Source organism: Carcharodon carcharias, chromosome 6 (assembly GCF_017639515.1).
Source record: "Carcharodon carcharias isolate sCarCar2 chromosome 6, sCarCar2.pri, whole genome shotgun sequence".
Classification (NCBI taxonomy): Eukaryota; Metazoa; Chordata; class Chondrichthyes; order Lamniformes; family Lamnidae; genus Carcharodon; species Carcharodon carcharias.
This window is the reverse complement of record NC_054472.1, coordinates 17,640,789-17,663,322: the sequence shown is the minus strand read 5'-3', so window position 1 is coordinate 17,663,322 and position 22,534 is coordinate 17,640,789. Positions and strand designations below refer to the sequence as shown.

General features: G+C 41.1%; 1 protein-coding gene across 6 annotated transcripts in view; it reads left to right on the top strand.

Moving 5' to 3' along the window:
• Nucleotides 1-22,534, top strand: part of LOC121279060 (protein MTSS 1-like) — a 177,748-nt gene that overhangs the window by 16,735 nt on the left and 138,479 nt on the right. For 5 of the 6 annotated variants that reach the window (XM_041189916.1, XM_041189914.1, XM_041189915.1 and 2 more), the window contains exon 3: nt 1,054-1,127. In XM_041189916.1, the coding sequence (XP_041045850.1) occupies nt 1,054-1,127 (74 nt within the window). Of the gene's footprint in view, nt 1-1,053; nt 1,128-18,501; nt 18,659-22,534 lie in introns of those variants that run through there. The other variant, XM_041189918.1, reaches the window with a different exon arrangement.

Sequence of the window (22,534 nt, the reverse complement as noted above, 5' to 3'; positions counted from 1 at the left end):
AGGAAAAAAAATTTGAAAAGTTTCTCTCTCATCACCACACCCCCCCCCCACACACCTTTTCGATGACTGCTGTTAGTCTGGGTGACCTCTAGCTCTGATTAATGTTGCGTAATACAGTGTTACTGTGCAAGGTGATTTCCACCTCCATCAGAAAGAGGTCTAGCTCTTGCTTGAAGGAATTCAGTGAACTGGCTTTTGCCTTAGGAACAGGCAGCCTGATCCACAGGCCTACTATTATCTGGGAAAATATGTGATTCACGCAATTCTTGGTGAACCTAAAAAGCGGTTAGCGAGTTTGACAATAGTGTGTATCTCCATGTTTTCCAGCGCAGAAATACAGCCAGGGAAAATTTTAGTGTATCTTCTTGCTGCAGCAATCTGATAAGCCTTCCCTAAGCTTACCAAGGTTCTTAATCTTGCTTTGAGCAAACAAAAATGTAATTTTTTCCCCTGTAGACTTTATACTCCGAACAGCTGCTTAGTTATTACTCAACATTATAAGGCAGCTAAGTGAACCAACTTCTATTTTTTTTGCTAAACAGTTTTGATTTGCACTTTCAATTTAGGATGACCAACTGAGTGGATTGGGATTAACTGAGAAATAGTGCAGAAATTCTTAGGGATGGATGTTTCAGGTTGCTTTCTCAGTAAAGATATTTAGTATCTCTATTTGTGTAAGTGGGCGTTAAACTACAAACTAAAGATTGGGTGTTATATTTAGTAGCAATGATCTTCCAGCATTTCTCAAACTGGCAACTCTCTTTTAAAACTGGATTAGATGGATTACTGTGCAGTACTGGATTGGAGAACTTGGCAAGAGAAGCTTTTATCACAAAATTGGGCGCATGGTATATATGATTTTTCATCCATTCCTTTTAATTGATTTTGCCAAGCTCTTGTGCCCCAGCACTAAAGAGGAAAATCTACCCCTCATATTTACTAATAAAGTAGAGCTGTTATTTCCTTAAAAGAAGGAATCATATAAATAAATCTCTTGGAGGCTTCATTTATTAGATAAAAAAGCAGTGTTCACGGTTATTATTTCTGTTCCAGGACAACAGTGATGGCTGCTGCTGCTTTTTTGGATGCCTTTCAGAAAGTGGCAGACATGGCTACGAATACCCGTGGTAAGTTGTCCTATGCTTAGTGGCTCCTTCAAGACTTGAAATGGCTGACTTGCTTTCCAGCTAGGTTGTATTTGTATAATACTTTCACTGTGTAACCCTTGAATTTAATGGTTAGGCACTGCCCTATGTCGACCTTTAAATTATAAGCTTTTAAAGGGCAACTAGTATAAGAATTTAATATTCTTCATATAAATTGATGTCCTGTTTTGCTTGGTTTCTGCAGCTACAGCATGGATTATTTTCTCATTATTTGCTCCAAGAAATGAACAGAACGTGTTGTAGAATAGCTGTGGTATTCAAATTATGGTTCAAAAAGACTAATATGTTATTGAAATGAAAACCAAGTACTGGAAATAATCAGCAGGCCTAGCAGCATCTGTGCAGAAAGAAACAGAGTTAATGTTTCAAATCAAATATGACTCTCAGAACTGAAGGAAGATAGAAATGTGATGGGTTTTATGCTGTTGAAAGGGGGAGGGGAAGGAAGAACTAAAGGGAAGGTCCAGAATAGGGTAGAGGGCAGGAGAAATTAAATGACAAAGATGTCATGGAACAAAGGGAGTGGTAAACGTTGTAGCTTTTTAAAAGGAACGCTTGTCCGGAGTGAGTGTGAATAGCATAATAATGAGCAGCTTTGTCCGAAAGCAAAACATGAAAAACAAGATTGAGACTGGCAGGTGGCAAGAAAACAGAATCCAAATGAGGGACAGAGTTCATGGTCTGAAATTTGAACTCAATGTTACATCCAGAAGGCTGTAAAGCAAAATGTCCTCCAAAATCAGTTTATTCATAAAGTAAAACCACCTTGTGTTGTGCATAATAATAGATATTTTAACCAAAATCTATTTTCAAGCCCTCCCTGTTCTCTTCTAGACTGAAGAGCTCATTGTTTGAGCACCTGCAGTGGGTGATATTGGCAGAGGGACAACCTTGGCATATTTCTTTGTGTTGGTGTCGAAAATGAGAGTGCAGTCAGTCATTTGGAGGCACTTGTTGTGGGGGGCTGGTGGTGACAAATTGCTTATACAGTTTTACACAAACTCATGGACTAGTGTGCTGTTTTTATTTAGCCTAGGGCTATGGGAAATTTAGATTCATGTGTAGACTTAAACTACAAGGCCAAAATTCAATATGGCAGCTTATTTCTTTCATAAAAAGACTTGGAAATTTATATTGTAGCAAAAATAATGCTGCAATTATCTAGATCCACATGGAAGATAATGGGATTTCAACATAAATACTTTCTGTTTACCCACTATAACTATGTGAGACAAATGAGTGAATGATCCTACATGGCCTCTCAAAGTTACTGCTTTTACAGATAGCAATGTCCAGTCAATTAGGTTCACTGAACACAACATTAAGAAGTGACCGCACAGGCCACAAAAGCTGTTGGCCCTGATAATATCCCAGGTGTAGTGTTGAAGACCACTGTATCAGCTAGTCACTCTCCAGACAAACTATTCAGACAGAGCTGTCATAGTTGCATTCATCATGTGTGGAAGATAGCCCAGTTATATCCCATCCACAAAAGACAGGATTATTCTAAGCCAGCCAAGTTATGCCTTCACCTTCTCCTGATTATCAGTAAAGTGTGCGAAGTCATAGTAATTGTCAAGCATCATCTACACACCAATATTTTGCTATTGGCACTCCGTTTGAGTTCTGCCAGAACCAGTTGACTCCAGACCTCAGCACAGCCTTGATTCGGATATCGATGCAAGAGCTGAATACCTGGTGAGAGTAGCTGCATTCTGTCAAGGTAGCATTTAACTGAATTATATTACCATGGCACCTGGCAAAACTGAGCTCTATGGCTGTCAAAGGAAAGACTCTAGTGACTGGTATCATATGTGACAAAGGAAGATGATTGTAGTAGACTGGCACTATTCATTGGAGCCCAGAACATCCAGTGCAGAGGTTTTTCAGAGAAATGTTCTTAGTTCACTTGTTTTCAACTGCTTCACAGGTTCTGGAGTGGAGCTATTTGCTGATAATTCTACAGTTTTCAGCTCCATTCATAACTCCTCCAGCATTGAAACAGCACAAAACAAAAACAGAATTACCTGGAAAAACTCAGCAGGTCTGGCAGCATCGGCGGAGAAGAAAAGAGTTGACGTTTCGAGTCCTCATGACTCTTCGACAGAATAGGCCATGTTAGCCTACAAGAGACCATAATAACATCCACACTTGGGCAGAGAACTAGCTGGAAATATTTGCACCATGTGACATTTATTCCACAAGTGTCTGCTACTTATCATCCAGTACAACAGAGAGCCCAGCCATCTCCCTGATCTTCAATAACTCTACCAATGCTTAGCCTTCCCAATTAGTATCTTGGGAGTCACCAATAACCGGCGGTTTAACTAATAGCAACATTGTGGTTCCAAGAGCAGGGAACAGGCTGGGTACTCTGCAACAAGTGGCTCAAGTCATAAAAGAACACAAGAACATGAGGTAGGAGCAGGAGTCGACCATATGGCTTGTCCAGCCTGTTCCTCCATTCAATATGATCATGGCTTATCTTGGGCTTCAACCCCACTTTCCTGATTGCTCCCCGTATTCTTTGATTCCCTGAGACACCAAAAATCTGTTTATCTCAGCCTTAAAGGTAGTCAACGATAGAGCATCCACAACCATATGGGGTAGAGAATTCCAAAGGTTCACAAGCTTTTGAGTGAAGAAATTTCTCCTCATCTCAGCCCTAAATGATCAGTCCTTATCCTGAGACTGTGTCCATGTGTTCCAGATTCCCCAGCTAGCCCCTTGAGAATCTGAATGCTTCAAAGAGATCACCTTTCATTTTCCTAAACTTCAGAGAATTTTGGCTCAATGTATTTATCATTCAACAATCCTCTCATTCCCAGGAACCAATCCCTTGAGCCTTCGCTGTACAGCCTCCAGTGCAAGTATATTCTTCCTCAAGTATGGAGACAAAAACTGTCCGCACACGCCATGTGGTCTCACCAATACCCTGTACAACTGTAACAAGACTTCTTTATTCCTGTAGTCCAACCCCTTGCAAAAAGACCAACATGCCATTTGCCTTCCTAACTGCTTGCTGAACCTGCATGTGAACTGTTCCTTGTATAAGCATACCCAAATCTCTTTGAAACTTGTAAATGTTGATATTCAAGCCTTTATTAAAAAAAAAATTCTGCTTTTCAACCTCTCGCTTCCCCACATTGTACTCCATCTGCCATCTGGTTGCCCCCTCACTTAACTTACCTCTATCGCGTGGCAGCCTCTGTACCCTCTTCAGAACTTAAGACTCCACCTAGCTCTTGTGTTATCAGCAAACTTGGATACATTATTCTCTCTCACTTTGTCTAAGTAATTAATATAGATTATAAATAGTCGAGGCCACAGCACTGATCCTTGTGACATTCCATTAGTCACATATACTGGTTCCTCTTTATCTATCCTACTAGTTACATCCCCAAAAAACTCTTAATAAACCTGTCAAACATGATTTGCTTTCATAAAACCATGTTGACTTTGTCTGATCACATGATTTTCTAAGTGCATTGTTAAGACTTCCTTAATAATAGATTCCAGCACTTGCCCAACAACTGATGTCAGGCTAACTGGCCTATGATTCCCAGTTTTCTCTCTCCCACTTTTCTTGAACAATTGTGTCATATTTGCTAATTCCCAATATCTGCTGGGACTGTTGCAGAATCTCAGGAGTTTTGGAAAATCATAGCCAGAGCATCCTCTATCTCTGCAGCAATCTCTTTTCGAACCCTCTGATGTAGGCCATCAGGCCCTAGGGGATTTGTTTATTTTAGTTCATAAGTTTCTCCAGTACTTTTTGTCTGCTGATAATAGTTTCCTCACCTCTTCTTTAACACCTTGGTTGCTCTCTTTCTGATATGCAGCTTGTTCCTGTGAAGACAGACACAAAATATTTGTCAATATCTGTGCCATTTCCTCATTCTCCATAATAATTTCTTCTGTAGCAGTTTTTAAAGCATCAGCTCTATTTAGCTGCTCTCTTCCTTTTTCATATACCTGAAAAACTCTTATTCTGTTTTTATATTCCTCATGATTTTGCTCTCATTCTATTTTTTTCCCTTGCTATCAACTTTTTAGTGCCCCTTTGCTGGTTTCTAAAACATGCTCAATTCTCAGACATGCTGCTATTCTTTTAATTTAATTCTATCCTCAGCTTCCCCAGTAAGCCACAGATGGAACTATCTTGCTGAGTTTTTGTTTTTCAATGGCATGTATTTTTGAACATTTTAAAGCGAGCCTTTAAATGTTTCTCACTGTTTATTTATGGCAATGCCTTTCAGTCTATTTACCCAGTCAACCTTGGCCAGTTCTCCCCTCATACCTATGCAATTGGCTTTGTTTAAGTTTAAGATTTTTGTTTATGATTGGAGTATGTTGCTTTCAAACGTAACATGGAATTCAGTTGTATTATGATCACTCGTTCCCAGTGGATCTTTTACAATGAGATTACTAATTAACTCTGCCTCATAACATGATAGTAGATCTAAAATGGCTTTATCCCTAGTTGATTCCACAACATTTTGCTCCATGAAACTATCAAAAACATTCTGCCACTCATCTTCGAGACCAGCCTCGCCAATTTGATTGGTCTTGTCCATATGAAGATTCAAGTCCTACACAATTATTACATTGCCTTTGTTACACGTTCGAATATTTTTTGTTTAATGCTCTGTTCAATGGTGTGACTACTATAAGAGGCCCTTTCAACTACTCCGTGTTTTCTGACCCTTGCTATTCTTAATCTTCACCCATACTGATGGTACTTCACGATTATCTGAACCAGGAATTTTTCTCCGTAATGTCCTTTGATTATCCTTTACTATCAGGCTACCTTTCCACCTTTTTCATTTTGCCTGTATTTTTGAAATGTTGTTTACCCTGGGATATTTATTTTCCAGCCTTGGTCACCATGTAACCATGTTTCTGAAACGCCGATTAGATTTGAACCATTTATGTCACACGTTCACCTATCTTATTGCCGATGCTTTGTGCATCCAGATAAAGAACCTTTTTAATTTAAATTTCTTACTTTTATTCCTTCCATGGACCTTACCTCATGACCCCTGGAAAATTCTCCATCATCTGCAAGGCTCAATTTAGGACTGTAATAGAATATTCAGTGCTCATCTAGATGAGTACAGCTGCAACAGTACTGAAGGAGCTTGACATCATCCAAGATAAAAAAAAGTTCACTTATTTGGCCCCACAACCGCTGAACTCAGTATCCACCCTCCCCAGCATAAACTATTTACGATATGCACTGCTGTAATTCACCAAACTAAATTTGACAGCACATTTCCTGCAACCATAACCGCTGAGAAGGTTTAGAACGTAATGCCATAGGAACACAGTCACCTGCAATTTCCCTTCCAAGTTGCGCACCATCCTAGTGTGGATATATATTACTGGACCATAATTCTGAAATTCCCTACTGAACATCATCAGTACAAAGATAAAAACAAAAAAACTGCGGATGCTGGATTTCCAGCATCTGCAGTTTTTTTTGTTTTTATCTGTGTTTAATTGACTGCCACTGCTCTTCAAGAAATGCCTACCTCCTTGAAGAAGTTCTGTTCTTCTCTGCGGCAAGATTTCCATACCTCTCTTTTGCCTTGCTCACCTTCATTGCTTTCCATTTCCCTCCTGGTGTTTGACAAGGTGTTTACTAAAACCCGCTTTCACAGCCATATCTCCTTTCTCAGTGACTGTCTCCGACTCCGACTTACCCCACGTGGATTTCAACTGAAATTCCACCCCTCGTGTTTTGAACCCACCCAGGATTACAGGTATCTCCGGGACATAAAACGTTTCTTGGACTGCTGTTCCCGTCACATTCTGAAATCCACACTCAGTGCCATGTGCCGCCATATGAACACACTCGACCTCTCCCTCCAGCAGCACCGCCGTACCCTTTTTCAAAGCTGCGCGTGCCCCCAGTTTCATTTTATTCTTCGGCTCATCCAACGCCTCAACAAGAAACTTTTTCTCTTTCTCTCAAGTGCTAAGGAACGCAAGCTCCAACAACTCATCGACACCAACACCCATCTAGGACCCTCCACCCCTGCCTGTCCCTCCGTCCCCACCCCATCTTCCAATCCCAGCCCCAGCCGTGTATTCACTATACCCCCTGACCTTCCCCTCTCCGATGCTGAACATTCAGTGCTCAGCAAAGGACTTAGTTTCATACCCTTACGCCCTCACCTCAATGAATTTCGGGCTCGGCATGATACTGAACTCTTCTTCCGCCGTCTTCGTCTCCGGGCTCACTTTTTTGGGCAGGAGTCCTCTCCCCATTCAACGGATCCTTTCACCCACCTCCAATATTCTCCCTCCACCTGGACCCCTCCCTCTGGATTCTTACCTTCTCTTGATCTTTTCATTGAGAACTGTCGGTGCGACATTAGTCGTCTCAATTTCTCTGCTCCTCTCACCCATTCTAATCTCTCTCTCTCTGAACTTACTGCACTCCATTCTCTCAGGTCCAACCCTGATATTGTCATAAAACCCGCTGACAAGGGTGGTGCTGTTGTCGTCTGGCACACTGACCTCTACCTCACGGAGGCTGAGCGTCAACTCGCAGACACTTCCTCCTACCTCTCCCTAGACCATGACCCCACCACTGAACATCAAGCCATTGTTTCCAGGACTGTCACTGACCTCATCTCCTCTGGGGATCTTCCTCCCACAGCTTCCAACCTGATAGTCGCCCAACCTCGGACGGCCCGCTTCTATCTCCTACCCAAAATCCACAAACAGAACTGCCCTGGTAGACCGATTGTCTCAGCTTGTTCCTGCCCCACAGAACTCATTTCTCATTATCTTGACTCCCTTCTCTCTCCCCTTGTCCAGTCCCTTCCCACCTACATCCGTGATTCCTCTGACACCTTATGTCACATCAACCATTTCCAGTTCCCTGGCCCCAACCGCTTCCTCTTCACCATGGACGTCCAATCCCTCTACACCTCCATCGCCCACCAGGATGGTCTGAGGGCCCTTAGCTTCTTCCTCGAACAGAGGTCCGAACAATCCCCATCCACCACTACTCTCCGTCTGGCTGAACTTGTTCTCACACTGAACAATTTCTCCTTCAACTCCTCTCACTTCCTCCAAATAAAAGGTGTGGCTATGGGTACCCACATGGGCCCCAGCTATGCCTGTCTCTTTATGGAGTATGTGGAACATTCCTTGTTCCAGTCCTACTCCGGCCCCCTTCCACAACTCTTTCTCCGGTACATCGATGATTACTTCGGTGCTGCTTCATGCTCTCGTCGGGACTTGGAAAAATTTATTAATTTTGCTTCCAATCTCCACCCCTCCATCATTTTCACGTAGTCCATCTCTGACACTTCCCTTCCCTTCCTTGACCTCTCTTTCTCAATCTCTGGTGATAGATTGTCCACCAATATCCATTACAAACCCACCGACTCCCACAGCTACCTCGACTACAGCTCCTCACACCCCGCCTCCTGTAAGGATTCCATCCCATTCTCTCAGTTCCTTCGCCTCCGTCGCATCTGTTCCGATGATGCTACCTTCAAAAACAGTTCCTCTGACATGTCCTCCTTCTTCCTTAACCGAGGTTTTCCACCCACGGTCGTTGACAGGGCCCTCAACCGTGTCCGGCCCATCTCCCGCGCATCCGCCCTCACGCCTTCTCCTCCCTCCCAGAAACATGATAGGGTCCCCCTTGTCCTCACTTATCACCCCACCAGCCTCCGCATTCAAAGGATCATCCTCTGCCGTTTCCGCCAACTCCAGCATGATGCCACCACCAAACACATCTTCCCTTCACACCCGTTATCAGTATTCCGTAGGGATCGCTCCCTCCGGGACACCCTGGTCCACTCCTCCATCACCCCCTACTCCTCAACCCCCTCCTATGGCACCACCCCATGCCCACGCAAAAGATGCAACACCTGCCCCTTCACTTCCTCTCTCCTCACTGTCCAAGGGCCCAAACACTCTTTTCAAGTGAAGCAGCATTTCACTTGCATTTCCCCCAACTTAGTCTACTGCATTCGTTGCTCCCAATGTGGTCTCCTCTACATTGGAGAGACCAAACGTAAACTGGGCGACCGCTTTGCAGAACACCTGCTGTCTGTCCGCAAGAATGACCCAAACCTCCCTGTCGCTTGCCATTTCAACACTCCACCCTGCTCTCTTGCCCACATGTCTATCCTTGGCTTGCTGCATTGTTCCAGTGAAGCCCAACGCAAACTGGAGGAACAACACCTCATCTTCCGACTAGGCACTTTACAGCCTTCCGGACTGAATATTGAATTCAACAACTTTAGGTCTTGAACTCCCCCTCCATCCCCACCCCCTTTCTGTTTCCCCCTTCCTTTTTTTTTCCAATAAATTATATAGATTTTTCTTTTCCCACCTATTTCCATTATTTTTAAATATTTTAAATCTTTTATGCACTCCCCACCCCCACTAGAGCTATACCTTGAGTGCCCTACCATCCATTCTTAATTAGCACATTCATTTAGATAATATCACCAACTTTAACACCTATGTGTTCTTTTGTCCTGTTGTTTGTGACATCTTCTGATGATCTGCTTCTATCACTGCTTTTGCCTACAACCACACCACCCCCCTCCACTTCTCTCTCTCTCTCTCCTCTTCTCCCCCCCCCCAACCACCACCACCACCACCACCACACACACCTTAAACCAGCTTATATTTCAACTCTTTCTTGGACTCAAACTCAAGTTCTGTCGAAGGGTCATGAGGACTCGAAACGTCAACTCTTTTCTTCTCCGCCGATGCTGCCAGACCTGCTGAGTTTTTCCAGGTAATTCTGTTTTTGTTTTTTATCATCAGTACAAAGACTGCAGTAGTTCAAGGGGATAGCTCATTGTCACCTTGAGGCAATTAGAAAGGAGCAATAAAATGGCTTTTCCAGTGTCCCTCAGTTCCTGAGAGCAAGTTTATTTTAAATGGACACTTGCTTCTGTGTATCTGTTGTAGCTTGTCCTTATATAATGGGTGCAGGAGCAGAAGGGCCTGGGTGTATATGTGCATAAATCATTAAAGGTGGCAGGACAGGTTGAGAAAGCGGTTCATACAACATATGGCATACTGGCCTTTATTAGTAGAAGCATAGAGTACAAAAGCTGCAAAGTTATGTTAAACTTGTATGAAACACTGTTTTGGCTTCAGTTGGAACATTGTGTCCGGTTCTGGCCGCGCCATTTTACAAAGGGTCTTACAAAGCATTTGAGAGAGTGCAGAAAAGATTCATGGGAATGGTTCCAGGAATGAGGAACTTCAGTAACATAGAAAGATTGGAGAAATTGGAACTGTTCCTCTTGGGGAAAAGAAGGTTGAGCAGAGATGTGAGAGAGGTATTCAAAATCATGAGTGGTCTGGATAGAGTGGATAGGAAGAAACTGTGCCCATAGGTGGAAGATTCGAGAAGCAGAAAGCACAGATTTAAGGTATTTGGCAAAAGAAGCAATGGTGACATGAAAAACTTCTTCATGCAATGAGAAGTTAGGATCTGGAAGGCACTGTTTTAGAGTGTGGTGGATGCAGGGTCAGTTGAGCCTTTCAAAAAAGAATTGGATGATTATCTGAAAACTAATTGCAGGGCAATGGAGAAAAGGCAAGATTGTGGCACTAGGTAAATTGCTCCTTCAGAGCCAACATCGACATGATGGGTTGATTGGCCTCCTGCGCTGTAACCATTCTACAGTTCTATGACGATAATGCATAGAGATAATTTTGTCACACCTACTTGCCAATATTTTGTTTGCTGACGCTCAATATAGATTTCACCAGAAATGATTTGCTTCAGATCGCATTACAGCCACAATCCAGATGTAGTTGCAAGAGTGGAGTGCAGAGGAAAGGTCAGGGTAGTTGCCATCAACAAGACAGAACTTGACCACTAAAACCTAGCAAAACTGAACTGGGATGGTCATGGGGTTTGGTGCTGTTGGGGGATTAAACTTCAGTAGGTGGAGATTTATTATAACTAGCACAAAGGAAGATGGTTGTGGTTGTTAGAGATCAATCATCTCAGTTCCAGGACTTCACTGCAGGATTTCCTCAAGGAAGTGCCCCAGGACCAACCATCTTCAGCTGCTTCATCAATGCCCTTCCTTCCTTCATAAGATCAGAAGTGGGGAAGTTTGCTGATGATTGCACAATGTTCACCATTCGCAACTCATCAGATACTGAAGCAGTCCATGTCCAAATACAGCAAGACTTAGACAATACCTAGGCTTGTGCTGACGAGTGGCAAGTAACATTTGTGCCACATAAGTGCCAGGCAATGACCATTTCCAACAAAAGAGAATCTAACCATCGCCCCTTAATATTTAGTGGCATTACCATTGCTGAATTCCCCACTATCAACATCCAGGGGGGGTACCATTGACCAGAAACTGAACTGGACTAGCCAAATAAATACTGTGGCTACAAGAGCAGGTCAGAAGCTAGGAATCCTGTGGCGAGTAACTCACTTCCTAACTCCCCAAAACCTGTCCACCATCTACAAGGCACAAGTCAGGAGTGTGATGGAATATTCTCCACTTGCCTGGATGAGTGCAGCTCCAACACTCAGGAAGCTCGACACCATTCAGGACAGAGCAGCCCACTTGATTGGTACCCCATCCACAAACATTCACTCCCTCCACCACTGGCACACAGTGGCAGCAGTGTGTACCATTTTATAAGATGAACTGCAGGAACTCACCAAGGCTTCTTGGACAGCTCCTTCCAAACCACACCACCTGCCATCCAGAAGGACAAGGACAGCAAGTGCATGGGAACACCACAACCTGAAAGTTTCCCTCCAAGCCACTCACCATCCTCACTTGGAAATATATCACTGTTTCTTCACTGTCAGTGGGTCAAAATCCCTTGCCAACAGCACTGGGTGTAGCCTGCTTGGACTGTAGTGGTTTAAAAAGGAAGCTCAATACCACCTTCTCAAGGGTAATTAGGGATGGGCAATAAGTGCTGGCCTAGTCAGTGATGCCCACATCCCATAAATGAATATTTAAAAAAAACATTTACAGCCCCAGGGGATTATTGCCAGAATTCCACGGGGAAGCACACTCAGGCCAATTATCTTAAGCTGCTTTAGCAATCTGTTTGCTGATAATTCCACAGTAAACTCCAGGCAAAAATACTCCAATGATGAAACAGCTCATGCCAAGCTACAACAGCACCTGGATTAAATTCAGGTTTGGGTTGATGATTGGCAGTAGCATACACACCACAAGTGCAACCTTCAGTAAGGCAGGCCTAACAGTCCTGCTCAGCTCTTCAATAAGACTAATATCATGCGGTTATCATTGACCAGAAGCTTAATGAGATCAGCTGTTTCAACAATGTGGCTACGGAGGTTAGCTACTGCATCGTGAGTTGCTTATCACTTAACCATTCAAAGCTTTTCCACCATTTGTAGACTTATGTCAGGAGTTTGATGGAATATTTGTGAGTCATTTGGATGGGTACAACTGCAGGATGTTCACTACTATCCAAGGTACAGCATTCTGCTTGATAAGCAACCCTGCCATTTGAGCCTATTTAGCCCCTTTGCCTGGTACACTGGCTGTAGTAGATGTGTGAGTTCCCCCATGAATTGTAGTAACTCACCAAGCAGCATCTCCCAGCTTGAGTCCTCTACCACAAAAAGACAGAAAAGAGCAATAATATGGGAGCATAATTGCCTCCAAGTCCCACGCCGTCCTAACTTAAGCTACAATTACAGCTTAGCCTTCTACAAAAACCATGCATTCAGATAAATTTGTGATGTTTCAATTGTCTCTCGTGAATACATTGATGCCACCATTGATCTGGATCAGTTCAAGGAGAGCACCACCTCAGCAACTGGTGATGGGCAGCTGCAATGTAACTTTGGCAGCATTGTTTACATCCTAAGAATTAAAATAAAATGTAGTTTATATGGCCTTTTCAGTTTAGGAAAGTAATTGATTTTGAAGAATGCTACTGCAACGGACAATGTCAAATGGTTTAGGATGATTTCCTTTTTGTGTGCCTATATTTTTCGTGATGCTTGAGAATTTGTTTGACTGCCTATAAAATGAAACATAAAATGGGGATCAAAGCAAAGTCCATTGCAAGCAAAATGGTAACAGTCTAATAATTATTGTTGTGTGTGTAATTTCAGTTGAAATATTCTTGTGTACATTATAGATCTTATTGAGTGAAATATTTTCTTCTCTTCCCCTTAAATAATTTGCCAGCTGAGCATACTTCAGTTAATTTGTGAGCAATTCCTTTTATCCTTTTTAAAGATTCTGAATTTATTTTTGTGACATTTCCAGTCATGAGCTACAGTTAGCTAATTTTCTCCAAAAACTGCTTATGTTGTGGTTGAAACAGGTGCTAAAATTGGCCAGGGTGGTTGTGGCAGCTGGATTTTTTTTGCCATCAGATACCAGAATTAAAAAAAAATCTCTTGTGGATGTGCTGTACTACAAAGAAGTAGCGAGCGAAAGAGGATTAATTTGGAGTATAGGATAAAGTAATAGGCAAGATCAGCAATATTAAGTGATTTCAAAGATGAGCTCGTGAAGTTTTTTTTTACTTACTTCCACTATTATCCAAAATTGAAATGAGTATTGACTGTCAAAGCTAATTGTAGTCTTTGTAGAACTTGAGCCATGGGGATCCTGACTTAGGAAAGCAAAGCTCACTGTAGATTTTTTTGACTCGCTCTATCTTGCTTAGCAAAGAACTTATTACCAAAATCTAATGTGCTGAGAGTCACTACAGAAACAAAATAAGGTCGCAAATGGAGTAATGCAGCTGCACAAGAAGCTGTCTGCATTTGCCAGCATCCTGAATCTTTCCTTTCTGATGATTTGATGGAATCAACAGTGTATAAAACCAGGCATATGTTTCAGTGGGAGACAGTGAACCTGTGAACTGTAAGGAGACCAGTTGGAATGCACACAATTGAATTGAGTTGTGATTTGTAACCAAATTATCTGGTGCTGGCATCTATTGGCCTGATGCGTGGTATTGCATTGTATGAATACATTAAATCGTAACTGAATGGCAGTATCAGAAATAACTGCAAAATCTTCCATATTCTGCAGTGGCTTGTTGGAGCTAATAGCCTGCCAGCCTTAGTGCTGAGAATGTTCAATACATGTACAGTGGGATTTAAGGACTTGGTTGCTATGGGAACATGATCATGTGCCAGATTGTGGTGTTGCTGTGGGACTTGCCTTTTTTCAGTTTTTTTGTTTCTTTTGTTAGTAGTGGATTTAATTCATGTCTACAAAATTGTGCAATAAGGGCCCATTCAGGGATGATGCAGAATAAACCTTTTAACTTGTAAAGCTTTTAATTGCTTTTAATTTCTTAGTTATTGAACACCTGCATTTGGCAATCTAAGGTACTCTTGTGCCTGTAAATCAGAGTAAGCTGTGCATCAACTTCAAAATTACAAGCTGAAAGCAAATGATCATTTGTATGCTTGAAGCTAAATGATTTGCGTTCCTATGTTTGGGCTGGAGAAAAAAGTAGAGGGGACGTGACTCTGCGATTAATTATGTTTTCCTTGACCTTTGATAACCTGATGCTTAATCCTGGTTTACAAAGTAAGGAAGTGTTATATCCTGAAGCATTGCCATTCCTTATCTTGGTGGAAAAGAAAATGCCCAAAACTAGAAATATTTGTCTTGGATTTTTTTTCCCCCTGTGACTAAGATCATTCATGTGCTCCTAGCTGAAAGGACTGATAATTTTCCAGACTTCTGTTATGCTACTCTGTAACTTAAGGGGTATACATTGACTCCTATGATGCTTGTATGTTGTAAAATTGTAAAATCATGGCTGATCTGATTGTGGGCTTGCTCACCATAACCCTTAATTCCCTTGTAGATCAAAAATCTGTCTAATTCAGCCTTGAATATATTCAGTAGCACAGCCTCCAGTGTTCTCTGTGCAAGAGAATTCCAAAGACTAACAATCATCTGAAAGAAAAAATTCCTCCTCACCTCCATTTTAAATGGGTGGCCCCTTAGTTACTTACTTTGAAACTGTGCCCCCAGTTCTAGATTCTTCCTTGAGGGGAACATGCTTTCATCATACAACATTCTTCAGTGGCTCCTCTCATACGGTCCCCCATAGCTGGCAGTTAAGCCCCCATAATTCTGTCACTTTTTTATGCTGCTGTTAAGGCAAACCTATTATAAGGCCATAAGAAATAAGAGTAGAGTAAGCCATTCGGCCCTTCAAGCTGCTCTGCCCTTTAGTAAAATCATGGCTGATCTGATTGTGGGCTTGCTCACCATAACCCTTAATTCCCTTGTAGATCAAAAATCTGTCTAATTCAGCCTTGAATATATTCAGTAGCACAGCCTCCAGTGTTCTCTGTGCAAGAGAATTCCAAAGACTAACAATCATCTGAAAGAAAAAATTCCTCCTCACCTCCATTTTAAATGGGTGGCCCCTTAGTTACTTACTTTGAAACTGTGCCCCCAGTTCTAGATTCTTCCTTGAGGGGAACATGCTTTCAGCATCTACCATATCAAACCCCTCAGAATCTTACATATTTCAATAAGACCACCTCTCATTCTTCTAAACTCCAATGAGTACAGGCCCAATCTGCTCAGCCTTTCCTAATAAGACAATCCCTTCATCCCAGGAATCAGCCTGGCAATTGCTTCTGAACTGCTAATGAAAGTATATCCCTCCTTAAGTAAGGAGACCAAAACTGTACACAGTATTCTAGGTGCAGTCTCCCCAGTGTCCTGTACAGTTGTAGCAGGATTTCCCTAAGTGTGTACTCCAACCTCCTTGCATCCCCTCTTTGTTGAATCTTTGGGGTGAAGTGGTAAAAGTGGCTTATCCTTTACAGCTCCTTACTGCACCTTTCAGAAACAATTCAAATCTCGTGTAATTAATTAATTTGAAACTTAACTTTTATGTAGGAAAATGTGGTAAACATCTTGTACATAACAAGATTCCACTAACTGGAGTTAGATGAATAGTGAGTCTACCATGACTGAATCAGTTTTGTGGGACATTTGTCTGCCAAAATGGACTTTTAGTTTAATGTGCCAACAAAGAATGTCGCTTCTAAAACTATTTAGTGTCTGATTAGTGCTCATCTTCAGTAAGACTCGATCCTTCATTTATGTGGACCCACTGTAACCTGTTGGAAAGTAAAAAAAAAAAATTGAGTTCCAACATTGTTTCTAAAAGCTTCAATCCACAATGAAGATTTAAGTGTTTAGACCTATGAAAGGTTAGTGTGCTACAGAAGTAACATAGGCCAAATGCCTGCTCCACCATTCAGTAAGGTAATGGCTCATGTTCTACCTTAACACTCCATTCTCACTCTGTAAACCTTCATTCCCTTAGTGTCCAAAAAATGTTCTTGTGTTCTGGTAACAAAGGACTTATACCTCATTTGTAGTGTATATCTGAGCAGCTTCCACTGAATATCTTACCAGAAAGGCAGACATGGAGGCAGAACAGAATATCAATAGGATATTAAGTTGTTGATTACTAAGATGTATTTTAGTGCTCAAACTACCCACACAGTCCTCAATATATATTTATGTATTTAGTTCATCAGCATTCACTTCACCTAGATCTCCGCAGCTTCCTTTTGCTTCCTCCTGGCAAGTTGGCCCAACCAATGGGCAACTGATCTTGTTAGAGCTGCAGGCTTGCAATTTGTGGTCATACTCAGTGATAAGTGCATCAAAGCAAATTTGTAGAGCCGGTTTAAAAATAACATAGCTTGAAATACCTGGCAAAGTTATTTCAATATCGCCACTAGCTATGCAATACTTAATTCAGGAGCTGACTGCAATAGCACAGTTTAAAAGAGGCTTATTATGTGAATGCCGGCCATTTAGTCTGGGAGCATGTCTAAAACATCAAGAATCAAAACAATTGTATTTAATAAGCAACCCCAGAAAGTTACATTGGTAAATGGCTTTTTGTTGACCCTGATGGTAAAATGCCTTACTCCATTTGGTTAGTTGCGGGCATTGATCCCTGGTTTGCATTTTGGTTAATTTAACCAACCAAAGTGTCTAGTGATAAATTTTTAGTTACAGTATTGGGATGTCTTATGTTTCATATGACAGGCAAACAAGTTAGTCTCACTAATTAACACCTTTTTTTGCTGCCTGTGGAGTAACACTGTTCTGTCTGGAAGAAGCTGCTTTGATATAAAAGAGAAGTCCACATTTGTGCACAGGAGAAGAGAAATTATTTCTAATATTTTCAATATTTGACTTCTCAGCTTAGAATAAAAGGTAGTGGCATGATGTCAAACTAGTTTTGTTTTGAGAATTGTTGTCATTTGCACACAGTCTGTAATTTGCGCACAGTATCTAGACAGGTGTGTACTCTGGGGTATTCCTGGTATATAAAACCTCCTGTGTTAGGATTTGGCCCACGACTGAAAACCTGTTTGTTCCAAGCTAGCCAAATTACAAATGTTGAATAAAGCCTGCCATTGTCAGGTTGTAACTCTTGATTGAAAGACTGTCATGTTAAGCACACATGTTCCAGCAGCTGATCCAGCATCATGTTGGCAAAGGTTAGTATACATCAATGTAACCATTCTGTTTGGGTAAATCAGTTTACCGAAAATAAGAAAACTCTTTCATACTGCCACTGCTTTAATCAGATTCAGGGACCCTATTGGTCATCTCTTAGTGGTTACACTTATTTAAATCTAGCTCTTAATTGAACAGCAGACTCTTCAACCCTCTCAAAATTGTCTCTTAATCTGTAGCGAGAATAAGGAACAGCAAAGATGCTGGAAGTATTTCGTGTCAGTTTAATGGAATCCAGATTAAAATGGTACCAGTGTAGAAGTGCTGTAAATTATTTTTAAATTCCTGTCTGGGGATGAACATCACCGTATTTCATTGTTGCTTTTTGACTTTTGCAGCACCAAAACTTAATCACAATGATAAAAAAGCAAGTACAGCAGATGCTGGAAATCTGAAAAAAAAACAATGTTGGAAATACTTAGCAGGTTACATAGTATCTGTGGAGAGAGAGTGTGTTCATATTTCAGGTTAAAGGAGTTTCCTCTGAAGCATTAATTCTGGTGATGGATATTACCCAGACATCCAATGAAGGATTTTTTTTTAGGAGTTTTGGAGCTTCCTTAAATGAAGAAAAAATGAAAATAATACCTTCTCCAAAATTAAGTAAACCAAAGTATGCCTGAGTTTCTATGTCTGAAATGAAAGCTGCCATCTAACTGAAGTAGAAGTGAAATTATGTAATTTGCAAAAACACATGCAAATTGGCACAATATTTTTCATTTCATGTTTAAACGGGAAGCTGACCTGATGGTAGGTTCTGTGAATTTTGTTTCCTGTATGCTTAGAAATACAGCAGAGGGAGGAGAATGGTGTATCTGCGCTGATGTAGTGAAGAAACATACTTTGTATTGTTGATGTAACAATGTGCACGAGGTTAATTTTTGTGCAAGTGACATCTAACTGGATGGTGACAACCTTTTCCTGAATCCTACTGAGTTGATGGTGAGTTTTGAACTTGTTTGTTTATCCCACTGATTTGTACTTATTTGAATTAGATTAAACATTTACCTGGCACTGATGCAGAGCTTGCACTGTTGTGACCTTTTTTGTATCTGCCTGCTGGGCAAGGATCACTTTAGGAAATTATTATTGTAATACCAGTTCACTGGCCAGGATACCATTGGCCAGTTTTTTATATTGGATGATGGAGAACATTGTTCGCTGTATCAGAAAAACAGCTGGCTGTGTGGAGGGCTGAGCTGCGTGGACAGAAACCATGGCTTCTTCTGACAAGCTACTTTGCTGTCAAAAACTGCACTGCCTTTTGAAGCCCCTGCTTGCCTGTTGCTCATGGTCTTTAGTGGCAACAGTTTGTTTAAATTATAGGCTATATGAATAAAATCTGCTTTCGTTCTGTGCAGGGTTACATTCGGGAATGGCTCTGTAAATGTCTGTACTGTTAAGGATTTCAGGAGATTGTTAAGCCCGTGTCAACTTTGGTTCAGTAATAACACCCTTTCCTCTGAGTCATAATGTTATGGGGTCAAGTCCCACTACAGAGATTTGAGCTGTGATTTTAGGCTGATAGGACAGTTCAGTTCAGTACTGATTGAGTGCTGCACTGTTAGCTGTGCCGGTTTTTCGAGACGTTAGATGAAATGTTAAACCTCTCATCCACAGGCAGATGCAATAGATCCCATGGCACTATTTTCAAGAAGAGCAAGGCAATTTTAACTGCTGTTTTTCCTCAAGGAACACCTAATTACCTGGTCAGCATCCCATTGTTGTTTTTTAGGATCTGTCTCTGTGCAGTTGACTGCTGAGTTATGTTATAATAGTGATTACATTTCAAAACGCATCATCGATTGTAAAGTGCTTTGGGATATTCTGAGGTTGTGAAATATACTATAGAAATGCAAGTGATATAGAATTATTTAGCTTCACCTTAGGTTAACATATCTGAAAAACTCTTTTTTGATAGTGCAATGCTTTTTCGGTACTGCACTGAAGCCTCATATTAAATTATGTGATCAAATACATGATTGGGGCTCGATTCCACTTTGGCAATGTGCTATCACTTAGCCAAGTCTGCCTGAGCAGTTACACTTATGTCACATTGCATCCAATTCATTTTATTTTCTTCAGTATGGTTCAATGTATAAAAACTTTGTCACAGTTTTGTGATGTTATATCTTTACTGAATATCACTGACACTTATTTTTCTGATAAATAATGGAAGAGTGCCTTAGTAAGAGCCAACATTTTATATGGACTTTCAAGTGGGATTATCATCCCCTGAATTTTAATTGGGAGGATGAGAGCAAGAACAACAAAAGAGACAGTATCTGTGTTACATGTTCAACTTTGACTTGCGTTATGAAGTATGAAAAACCAGCTGGCTGCACACAACTAAGATGCTTCAGTCTCATCCCTTAAATAGAAAAGGGGAGTAAATGCTGAGAGGACAGCTTTCTTTCCAAGCTGATGAGTACCATCTGTTGTGGGTTTGGAGAAATGTCTTTGGAATCTTGGCATAGGTTAAACTTAGGATAGCAAAATGCAGGCTAACACCTGCAGCCTGAAAGTGTTTTGTAATAATGTGATTGGAATCACTCAGTATTGAGATCCAAAAAGTCATCAAAAACTAGTTGTAAGATTTTTTTCCTCTTGCCTTGCCATGGCTTTGAGACATTGAATATTCAAACCACATAGATCATGGATGTCGTAATTTTGATCTATTATTGCTGCCCTTAGCTAATCTGTGCACTTGGTTAGGGAAGGGGTTCCAGATTTGCATTCTTCCAAAAGCATGAGTATGTGGATGTCAAGTGAGAACAAAGTTAGGCTCATCCGTGCTCATGACAGTACCTTCCAAACCTCTGCCACCTGGAAGGACAAGGCCACCAGATGCATGGGAGCATCTCCATCTGCAAGTTCCCCTCCAACCACACTCCATCCTGACTTGGAACTATATCGCCCTTCCTTCACTGTCACTAGGTCAAAATCCTGGAACTCCTTTCTTAACAGCAGCATGGGTGTACCTACACCACGTGGGACTGCAGCAGTTCAAGAAGGTGGCTCACCAATACCATCTCAAGGGTAATTAGGGATGGGCAACAAATGTTGGCCTAGCCAGCGACCTCCACCTTGTGAAAGAATTAGGAAAAAACAGTTAGTTTAGGTTTATACTTCGTAGTGGCCACTTGATCAAGATATTGGAGGGTGACTGACACCCATGGAACCATACCCCAACAGGGAATCAGTGCATTCAGGAGAGAAAAGGGGAAGAACCAGCACAATTTTAAGATATGCATCCGTGAGCTCTAGTGCACAGTGGACAAGTGCCTACTTAGAGGAATTCCATGTTTGTTTTCTGCCTCTTTTTAAAAAATCTAACTTTGCATGTACACTGTTGGCTTCTATTCAGTTTAAAACAAAAGTTTGTAAGCTGGGGTTGGGGGTGGGGTGGTGTGTTTCACTATATAAATATTCAGTTAGCCTCACCTGGTAAAACAGGACAATCTGCTTGAGGACTATAAGACATTCATTTTATGTAGAGGTTTTCATTTTGGTTAGTGGATTGTTTGAAACATTGAATTCCCCCTCAAAATGTTAAATTATTGTAAGCTCCTTTTGTGTAGCAGTAGATTATACCAATTTGCTACTCCACAGCTGTACTTTGGTATAGGTTCACACATATTTGGATTATCCTCCTTACTCTTCCCTGTGCCCAATCGTAACCTGGATAAGCCATTTCTTGGGAGGCAATTTACCCAGCCATTCTGATGCAGAGTACAGTCGGGACGTTTATTATAATATTTCTACATGAACACGGTTTCAAAACTGTACTTGGTGAAAGCCAATTATTCTGTGAGTAAGGACCTTGGAACACTTTGAGAGACCCCCCAGTTATTGAAAGTTCTATTTCGATGTTCTAAATTGTTGGGATATGGCCATAGTTATTTTGAGAACTATCATGATGGAATAAAAAGGAGAAAAACCCCAATATAATAGTGGAGCATTTTGTAACGCAATGTACAAAGTGCTTTGTAAAGTGCAAAGTATTGGCTCCAGTGGAGTACTGAAGTATAAATGCCCAGCTGCATGTTTAGCTGTGAAGTGTTATGAATATGAACTGTGGAATTTACCAATGGTAAATGATGAGCTGTTTACTACATTAATAATTTTTTCCATGTATTGACTTGGTGAACAGATCTCTGTAGAAATCTTGTTGGAATTCATCAATTTTAGTCATTCTGACCTGAACTCAGTGCGTTTATTTATGATTCTAAAGTTTGGTACTTATCAAGGAAATTGTGCCCCTTTTATGCCCTGTTTTGATTTAAAGGGAAATGGCACCCAAACCAATAGCAAGCTAGGAAAAATGGGTGTTAAAATTGCAGTGCCTACAGGAAGTGTTTGTATAATGTATCGTTAACATTCAAAATTTGGTTGGACTAGAGTGACTAAAAATTCAATGTTTTCTATGTAGGGCATGATGGGCATCATTTAAATGTATAAGATGGTTATCCAGAAAATTTATTTATCTTGTCCACGCCCACAGTAGAACAAAGCAAATTGTTTAAAGAAAATGTTCGATGTAAAGTACTTCTCTTTGTGTACCTGTTTTGTGAAACTTTCAGTGCCTCAAACGAGAAGTTAATTGATTTACTGGAATCTTTATGGTGAGACCATAACAGAAGTGGCTGTTTATGGTATTTAATTTGAAGGATTTATAGCAGAAGCTTTAATCAGGTGTCAAGTTTAGATTGAGGAAGGCAACAGTTGAATTTGGTAGTAGCCAAAGCATAGTTCATAGTTGCATAGGCCTTGCCCTTGCCCTTATTTTGATTTGTTACTGATGTTTGCACATTGCCA